Source organism: Octodon degus, unplaced genomic scaffold (genome assembly GCF_000260255.1).
Source record: "Octodon degus isolate 3935 unplaced genomic scaffold, OctDeg1.0 scaffold00070, whole genome shotgun sequence".
NCBI lineage: Eukaryota > Metazoa > Chordata > Mammalia > Rodentia > Octodontidae > Octodon > Octodon degus.
This window is the reverse complement of record NW_004524646.1, coordinates 5979781-5989252: the sequence shown is the minus strand read 5'-3', so window position 1 is coordinate 5989252 and position 9472 is coordinate 5979781. Positions and strand designations below refer to the sequence as shown.

At 43.5% G+C, this 9472-nt stretch overlaps 1 protein-coding gene across 1 annotated transcript in view; it reads left to right on the top strand.

The window, feature by feature from the left end:
* The first annotated feature begins 2979 nt into the window (after positions 1 to 2979).
* The window catches only part of Golga5 (golgin A5), a 53734-nt gene continuing 47241 nt past the window's right edge, over positions 2980 to 9472 (top strand). The window contains exons 1-2 of the mRNA XM_004635156.2: positions 2980 to 3175; positions 6680 to 7241. Coding sequence (XP_004635213.1) covers positions 6710 to 7241 — 532 coding nt within the window. The 5' untranslated portion in view covers positions 2980 to 3175; positions 6680 to 6709. The remainder of the gene's footprint in view (positions 3176 to 6679; positions 7242 to 9472) is intronic.

Genomic DNA, 9472 nt, shown 5'->3' with positions numbered 1-9472 from the left:
GGGAGGATAGGATCTGGGACAGGAGGAATATCTAATCTTCAGCAGAACAGCACACCTTGGTACACGCCTCGGTGGTTTCACAGAGAAAAAGGAAGATGTGTGTACATTATCAGGTGAAGGTCAAGTCGCTATATGTGTCAGTCCCTGAGCTCCACATATTTCTCATGGGACCACGTCAAACTCATGAGAAGCAATGGCCTTGTCCTAGGTACCCGAGGTAAACAGCTTCACTCCCAACAGCAATCTTCCTGCCTCAGCCTCCCAAGTGCTGGGGTTACAGGCATGCACCATCACACCTGGCATGAAAGAATTCTTAAACACTTCTCCAGAGTCACATGCACCATCAATATTTTTAATATGAAAGATTTGACTTTGCTTAAACTTGTTTTTCTATTCATCCCTTCAGTAGTTAAAACATTATTTCTGGAGTCACCCTTACCTAAGTTCGAATCCTACAGGAGCTATTTACTCTTTGTGTGACCATGGCCAAGTAACTAAATCTCACCGAATCTCTGTCTCCACCTGTTAAATGAGGATATGCATTAGTCAGCTTTCATTAGGTAAGACTATGTAATAAGTAATGCTAAATCTTAGTGCCTTCTGACAGCAATGGTTTATTTCTCATTGGTATGTCACGTTAGACACAGGCTGTTCCACATCTCGTTCCTTTCAGGAGCCTCTGAGACATGCATTCTTCAGAGAGGATGAAGTTCAAGACAGCTGGTAGAACTCCATCACACTTCAAATGCTCCTGCCTAGATGTGGCAAGGCACTTCATCCCATTGGCCAAAAGCAGGCCATAGAATCACGTATGAATGGACTTAGTGATGCTGGAAAGGAAACTTGTCCAGGATACAGTCACATGACTGCAGTCGCATCCCAACCAATGATGGTATCTAATCCTTAACAGAAAGAGCAACTTAAAAGTTGAGAATAATACCAAGTACAACAGGATAAGTAACAGTATCTTCCTTAATGAAGTCGTGAGGATCAAATGAAGTGACGCATATCCAATGCTTAATAGTACTCTGTGCTCAGTAAATGTTGGGTGGTATTGCTGAAAGTTTTTCTCTTCACTGGATTAGGCTAAACCTGACTTGACATGAAAATAAGTTATAACTAACTATTCCCAGTATTTAATTTGGAGACAGTAAATTAAATGTAAGGGGTATGGGCTTTGGAGTAATGTAGACCCCCTCAGTAGGACAGATGGTCTTAAACCTAAATTACTTAACCTTAATTTCCTCAATCCCAAAACTGGATACTGGAAACTGCATTGTAGGCTTGTAGTTAGGGTCAAAATAGCCCAGTACTGTTCACCTAGCAAAAGCTGAGCATTTGGTGAATTACTGAATTCAGATCTGCTGAGGACCAACTTGATGCTGGACAGGGAAGGCAATAATATTAATAAGTAGGCATGAAAATCAATTGAGAGTCTGTGTAGGCCTACACAATGGGACAAGACCCCCAGCTGGCTTAACGACTGATTAATCTTTAAGCCAAAGGGCAAACACAAGGCTAGTAAACAGTCTGTGAAGTTCTGGTGCTTTCAAGCAAGGTACCATGGCAACTGAGGACTTGACTTGTGCAAATTGTGTTTAGTTCATTAATCCCAGTTAGCAGACAGTCAGATTACTAGTTAACCTTGATCTGTTCCTGTGTGATTTTCCAAAAATACATTGTTCTTCATTTACTGAAGCTGGACTGTGACAGGGCTCACCCTCACTGCTTCCTGAAGCCCAGGAAAACACCCCACAATCAAAGCGTACACCTAATAAAAGCCTAGAACACCGTGTCTCCAGCATGTCACTGGACTTTGGTTTTTTGTCATTGGTTTTTTTGTTTGTTTGTATTTCTAGGGAAGGGTCTACAGGGTGTTCAGGGTCTCACAACTAGATCAGACTCGTAGTGATCCACTTGTTTACAGCCTACCAAGGGCTGGGATTACAGGCTGGGACGACCACGCTCAGTCTCAATTGCTGTTTCAGCCGCCCGGGGGAGGGGGGGGGCAGGGCCGGCACTGCAGGCCCCGAGGATTGAAACCCCGGCCCTTGCACCTGCTTCCAGGTGCTTTAATCTGCTGAGCTATTTGACTGGCCCTGTTACTGGACTTTACAGGTTCCCCTGGTAAGCTAAGATGTATGTTTTGCCTGTGCTTTATTCCATCATACCTCTGAGCAGGAGACTGGTGGTCCTGGGCCAGGACTTGACACAGATCTTGGCCTAATTTCAAAGATTCTATAAACTGTATGCAGAATACAACTCAAGACAGTGTCTGAAAGCCTTTTCCATCTTTGAGGTTTCAGCTCAAGTATCTCTTTTTTTTTAATTTTTTTTTGCGGAACCGGGGATTGAACTCAGGCCCTTGCGCTTGCCAGGGAAGTGCTTATACCCCTGAGCCATCTCCTCAGCCCCTTCAAGTATCTCTTTTGCAGAGAGATCTTCCACAACCACAAGATTTAAAGTACTTCCCTCAGCTTCAGCCACGTCTTCCGTTTTCTTGTCTTTATGGCTTTGGCGACCCTCTGAAATGCTCCATTGTTTCGTGTAATATTTCTGCCACCAGATAGTAAGCGCCATGAAAATAGAAATCATGTTTTTTTGTATTCTCACTCTCTTCTGTGGATGTCAGCATCTTTAATGGTAAAACTGTAAAGGAGAAAGGTGAGGTCCGGACGGTCCACCCGCACCTCTCACCTTGCCCAACTCAAGCTTCAAATTCCTTCCAGGAGAGTCACACAGCCTTGGTCACCCACGTGGCCCGCCGCAACGCCCCGCCCACTTGTGGGCGTGCCTTCCAATGTTATGACAGTCGCGTGCAAGACTTAGTCAGCTGGCGGCGGGCTACGTCACACGCACGCAGGCTCTGTCCCCGCCCAGTCTCGCCGCGGGCGGAAGAGGGCGTGGTCCAGAGCAAGGACCCTGCAGCTGCCAGCGCTACTGCCTGCATCGCTTGCGGGCGGTTAGTGGCTCTCTGCTTCCCGCCGTTCGGGCAGTTCGAAGGCCACTCTGTTTTGGGGTCCTTGCCGCCCTTCCACGTCTCCCGGAAGTGGTATCCGGACCCCGTCAGTCCCGGAGGCGGTTTACCGAGCCCCGACCCTCTCCGGGCCGGCTGCTGAGGGGGCCCGGCCTAGGAGGGCGTCGGGGCCGCGTTGCAGCCCTCTGGAGCCCTAAGGTGAGGCAGCGACGAGGCCGACCGGCCGGGACGGGTCCACTTGGGGAGCTAACGGACCTGGTAGCGCGTCGCCGTCCTCGGCGGAGACTTGGCTTGCCTCACCTTTCCCCGGACCGCTCTTGGCCTTGTGTGGAGCTGCGGAAGGAAATGGAGGCTCCTTCTGGGCTTTAGCCGTTGCCTACAGCCCTGCCTTTGCCTCTCGCCCTGGACCCTTGCCTGGCGTGACAGCGCTTCCAGCCCCAGAGGTTGGGGGAAGGTGGGTGGGCAGCGCTGGAGGGTCTGAGAGCCCGACCTCAGCATCCCTTCCCAGCTGTCCTCGCCGGTCCTCCGAGCCGGCCCTGGGCATCCGCGACCTGCAGGCGCTTCCCTCACGTCGTGTTTTCCTGCCTGTGCAGCGCCAGAGGATTCGCTGCTGCTTTGAACCCCTGACGTCCGCTCCAGATGTTTGTCAGTGGGGCGAGTGTCCAGAGCCCATCCTAGCATTTGATTAGGTAATCAATGCTAGCGTTTTAAAGCACTGTTAACTTTAAAATGGGAGGCAGTATAAAAAGAATAAACGTGTTTTGGGGGCTTTCTTAGGAGAGGTAATTTGCCCCAGTCCCCAGTAGTGCTTCCCTGAGAATACTACTTTAGGCCCGCGTGACGTTTTATGTGTCAGAAAGTATCTCACCGCCGTTGTCGTAAGTTTGCATAAACTCACAAGTAGCCAGGCGCGTAGTTGTCACATTTTATAAAGAAGTTTTATAGAGTTTCTTCTTGAAGGTATTTAGATTCAGAAAGGCTGAATATGGGGAGGCAGGTGTTAAAAGGTAGGATCGCCCCTAAGCTGACTTGGAGTTTGATATCTGACGTGCCATCTAAACTCTGGGCCTTTCTAAACCTTTTTCATATTTGTACAGAAAAAATAACACAACGCGGCTACTTACCGCACAGTGTGGTTATGAAATTATGTATGATAATGTTTCCACAATCTCTTAACACCTAAAAATTCTCGTCAGTAGCGGGTATGAATGCCTGTGTGTGCTACATGCTGGGCATTCATTGGTGAACAAAGCAGACGTGGTGTTTATCTAAATACTCCCCCTTCCGCAGCAGGATGAGGCATGTTTAAAAAACAACATGATTATAATACGTGGGTAGCTGTGAGGCAAAAGAAAAGATAGGAATCCTAGTAGGACCTAATTTAGATGAAAAGAACTTTGAAACAGATGATATTCAAGTGAAAAAAGAGATAATCATGAAAGAGTTCCAGGCAAAAGGAGTGACACATTCAGGAAATAGTGATTAACTTTTTATAGTGTTCATCATTTCCTTAACCTGTGATGGCAGACTGAAGTACTTAAATATGTATCAAATGGGTGGTTATGATATACTTTTTTTAAAATTTTATTTATGTGTTTGTGTGTGTGTGTGTGTGGCCAGCTCAGCCCACCAGGGGGCGGGGCTGGCTGGCATGTGGTGCTGAGGGATTGAACCGTGGTCCTTTTGCTTTGCTAAGCTTGTTCTAAGTAGGCGCTTTAGACCACTGAGCCATCTCACCAGCCCCATACTTTTTTTTTTTTTTGAACTGAGCTTAATGTGTACATTAGGTACTGAGTATTTGAATTATTGAAAATATACTTTAGGCATATTATGTGGATGCCTAAATTATCTATAATAATGCTTTAGTTCAACCTGGTAGTTTATTTATTGGAAGAATTTTATTTCTCAAATTTCAGCACTTTGAAAGTGCTCTCTCTACTTTTTTTAAAAAATGTAGATTATTTTTGTTTGTTGTCCTGAGTTTCCCCCGTACCATTTGCTATTTGAATGGTGTGTTAATTTCTAAGGTTGCAAGGTAACATAACAGAGTGCAACAGACGAGGTGCTTTGGAGAATAGAAATCTCATTTTGTGAGATCAGGGTGTGGGCAGGGTTGGTTTCTGTTGAGGCTTCTCTCCTTCGTTTACAAATGTCCACCATCTCCCTTTGTCCTGATGCTGTTTTATCACTTGTATATCTATTTTTGTCTAAATTTACTTTTTTGTTGTTGCTCTAGATAGGATCTCACTGTATAGTGCAGGCTGGCTCCAAATACTTGGCAGCCCTCCCAGCTCAGCCTCTCTCAAGATTACAGGTGTGCACCAATATATATATACCTGACTGAAATTCCTTTACAAGAACACCAGGTTATTGCAGTAGGGCCCTCTTTGACTCTTTGTAATTGCATTAACTCCTTAAAGGCCTTGTGTCCACAGTCATTTTCTGAAGTCTGAGGCTTTGAACTTCAGTACTGAGGTATGATTGAAAAATATGAATGTTTAGAGTTCTTAAAAAATGTAGCATGATTGGAGACACATTGCCATTAAAGGCCCTCAAAATCCTCCCCCTAGCTTCAGACACACTTATTCTGTTTAATAAGTTTTTGTTTTTAATGTAACCATTCACTGCATGTTTTCATCACCTCTTGAATATGTATTTCAGGAAACACAGTTCAGTCCATAATATATTCATCTACTACATTAAGATTGCCTTGAGCCAGCAAGATAGCTCAGCAGACTAAAGCACCTGCTTAGGCAAGCACAGGGACTGTGGTTCAACTCCTGACACCACGTGCCACCCCAACCCAATCCCAGGGCAGGCTGAGCCGGCCAGTCCTGGTAGTGGCATAGGGTATAGGCCTCAAATCCCAGCACTGGGGAGGCAGGAGGATCATTATGAGTCTGAGCTGCAGCGTGAGATCCTGTAACAAGCAAATACATTTAAAAAATGCCTTTTGGTGAAATAGCCATGGTGACAGCCAGATGTGGTGGCATACACCTGTGATCTTAGCTCTTGCATAGCCTGGCCATAAGAATCACAGGTTGGAGTTCTGCCCAAGAAGCTTAGTGCTATCAATAAAACTTTGGAAAAAAAAAAAAAAAAAGAAGCTTAGTGAGACCCTGTTTCAAAATTTATAATAGAAAAAGATTGGGGATGTAGCTCAGTGATGGAACACCCCAGGGTGTGATCCCCAGTACTGCAATTCCATACCCACGGTTGTAGTAACATAGTAGCAGTTACTAAAATGAGTGCTTACTGTGTGCCAAGCATTTTGAAAAGTGAGGTTTGTTTGTTTTTTTTTTTTCTGTATTATTTCCTCTTAAAACCATTTTAGTCTGGGTAGGTGGGACTTCCAGTAGTTCAGGTACTTGAAAGGCTGAGCCAGGAAGATTACTAGAGCCTCAGAGTTTTAAGACCAGATTGGGTAATGTAGGACTTTGAGATCACTGTGGGCAACATAGCAAAACCCCATCTCAAAACAAAACAAAAAGGCATTCTGTAAGGTGAAAAGTACACTTAGTTTCCCTGTTGTGTATGTAGCTAAGATTTCTTGGTTTCAGTGGATAGTTTGCTGAAGGTTACCTAGCTTGTAGGAGGCAGGATTAGAATTTGAGCCCAGGACTATCTCAGTCCAGAGTTTGGTCTGAATTGTTAAGACCCTGCTGTTGTTGTCACACTGATCATTTGACATCCTTCTTACAGATTCACCTATAGGATTATTCTGCTGTAATCATGTCTTGGTTGGTTGATCTTGCTGGAAAGGCGGAGGATCTTTTAAACCGCGTTGACCAAGGGGCTGCAACAGCTCTCAGTAGAAAAGAGAACACCACCAACAGAATTGCCGAGTATCCTGAACTGCATCAGCAAAATACAGATTTGAATTATCAGACTGGACCTAAAGCTACGTACATTTCTTCAGCAGCTGACAACATTCGAAATCAAAAAGCTACCATCTTAGCTGGCACTGCAAATGTGAAAGTAGGATCTAGGACACCCGGGGAGGCTTCCCATCCTGTTGAAAATGCATCTGTTCCAAGGCCTTCATCCCACTTTGTTCGAAGGAAAAAGTCAGAACCTGATGATGAGTTGCTATTTGATTTTCTTAATAGTTCACAGAAGGAGCCCACTGGGAGGGTGGAGCTCAAGAAAGAAAAGGGCAAAGCACCTGTCTTTCCAAGTTCTCGGACATCAGATATCAGTTCTATGAACACCAGTGTCACCACCATGAAAGCCAATGAAGAAAATTCTGGAAGCCAAAGCCATGGTAGTTAACTACTGTATTTCTAGCTTGTCTGTCATCCCTGTTTTAGAATCTGGACTCCTGGTGTAGGAGCAGGCCTCTGCCTAGGTTTGGTGTAAAGAAGGGAGGCGGCTTTGAGTGTCCTTAGTGGTGTGGCAGGACTTTGGAGTGCTGCCTGTTGATGGCTTCACCAAACCTGGCAGCTAAGAAAGTCTCTAAAATTGGAATCCCTAAAATAAGACTTTTTTAAAAAATTGAAATCTTAAAATGAGATTTTAGATGTGAAACTCTCCATTTTTTTGTTGTTATTGAAGTTACAAAAATGACAGGAAGCTATACTCCATATGTATTCTGTGTTAAGAGTTTTGTATGGTTTTAAACCTGTGTCCTCCAGAAGTATAGCTGAGAGACTGTACTTTGAAGTTGAGTTGTGGAAGGTTTTTTTTTTTTTTTTTTTTTGCGGAACCGGGGATTGAACTCAGATCCTTCCATTTGCCAGTCAAGCGCTTATCCTACTGAGCCATCTCCCCGGCCCTGAGTTGTGGAAGGTATTAAAGTGTGAGTTCACAATTCTGGTTTTTAGGTAGTTAATGAACTGTGAAATATTCCTATAAGCACAACTCACCTGCAAAATATAGTTAACATGGTTGACATGGCCAATCAAAGTACCTGCTAAGCATTTTTAAATTGCAGTAAACTTTCTAGATTTTTACAGGATTTTTTTTATAGAGTTGATAATCAATGGAAATATTCTTGAATTGTTAAAGTGTCTCTCAGTTTTGGCTGTTAATGAATAAAATCTGTATCTTCAAGATAAAAATTAAATGGAAGCCTGAGTTTTAGGCTTTTAAAGTAGGAACGTTCCATAGCAGTTGATGAATTATGGTCACACACTCCTAAATTTCTTATCTATTTTTGTTACACATTTACTGAGAACCTACTTATCTAGATACTAGATAAGTATCTAGTGAGTAAGGCAGATACGTAACCAGGTAATTTACATATAATACATAAAGTAATTGAAGTATCTGTGAGAGTGCTGTGGAAGGACTCACAGAGGCTCTGTTTTGAGCTAGCTTTTCAAGGATAATCGGGAGTTTGTCACATTTTTAAAAAGAAATTAGACACAGCATTCCATGAAGAGAAAACAGATTCATTAAAGAGTTAGTAGAGTAGAAAAAGATACATGAAAGTTCTGGACACTTGAAATTGAAAGCCATGAAAAAATTAAGCCAGCAAAACAAGTTAGGATCTGTTTTTGAAAGCTTTTATATATCACAGTTACCCGTTGTTCTTAGAGATCCTTGTTAAAGATTGTTGTCTGAACAGCTTGCATTAGAATCACCGAGCAATGTAATAAAAACTAAACTACCAGTACCTCCTCAGACTTCCTGAGTCAGGGAAATGAATTAGAACCAGTTATAATACTATATGTGAATCATGAAAGCTAATTTTGCTTCTCCGGGTTAGAATCTCAACCTGAGAATTATTCACATTTTGGGCCACATGATTTACTGTTGTAGGAGGCTGTCCTGTCCTTTGTAGTATGTTCAGCACCCCTGGTATTTCAGCCTGTTTAGATGTCAGTATCACCCTCAGTTGTGACAATCAAAAATGTGTCCACCCATTTACTAAATGTCCCATGTAGGGCTGAATGCCACCTGCTTGAGAACCAATGCCCTAGTATCCCCAGACGTGGAACTGCTGATTTGTAGGGGATGACCGTGTTCAACTGCACTGATGCGTGTCATCTGAGAAGGTGATACCAGTCTGTGTGCAGCAGCTGTGGTTAAGACGTCCTGTGGCTACATGTTCTTAACATTTGTTATTTTCTTTTTTTTTTTTAATATTTGTTATTTTCAAGATGACTTTTTATGTTTTGGGTATCAGTTTTGTTATTTCTTTATCTCCCTCTTGCCAATGTGATTGAGCATCTTTTCCAGCCTTTTTCTGTCAGTGTTTTCTACTGGCTTATTTGTCGTTTTTCTTTTTTTTTTTATTTTAGGGAAGGGTCTACAGGTGTTCAGGGTCTCACTACTAGATCAGACTCGTAGTAATCTGCCTGTTTACAGCCTCCCAAGAGCTGGGATTATCAGTGCTGCACACTATGCCTAGTCTTAATTGCCGTATCAGTGCACCCTAGGGGCAGGGCCAGCACAGCAGGTGTGGGGGGAGAACAACCCTTGCATTTCTTGTTGACTTACAGACATTCTTTACATAATTTAATGTTAATCTTTTTTTTTTTTTTTTTTTTT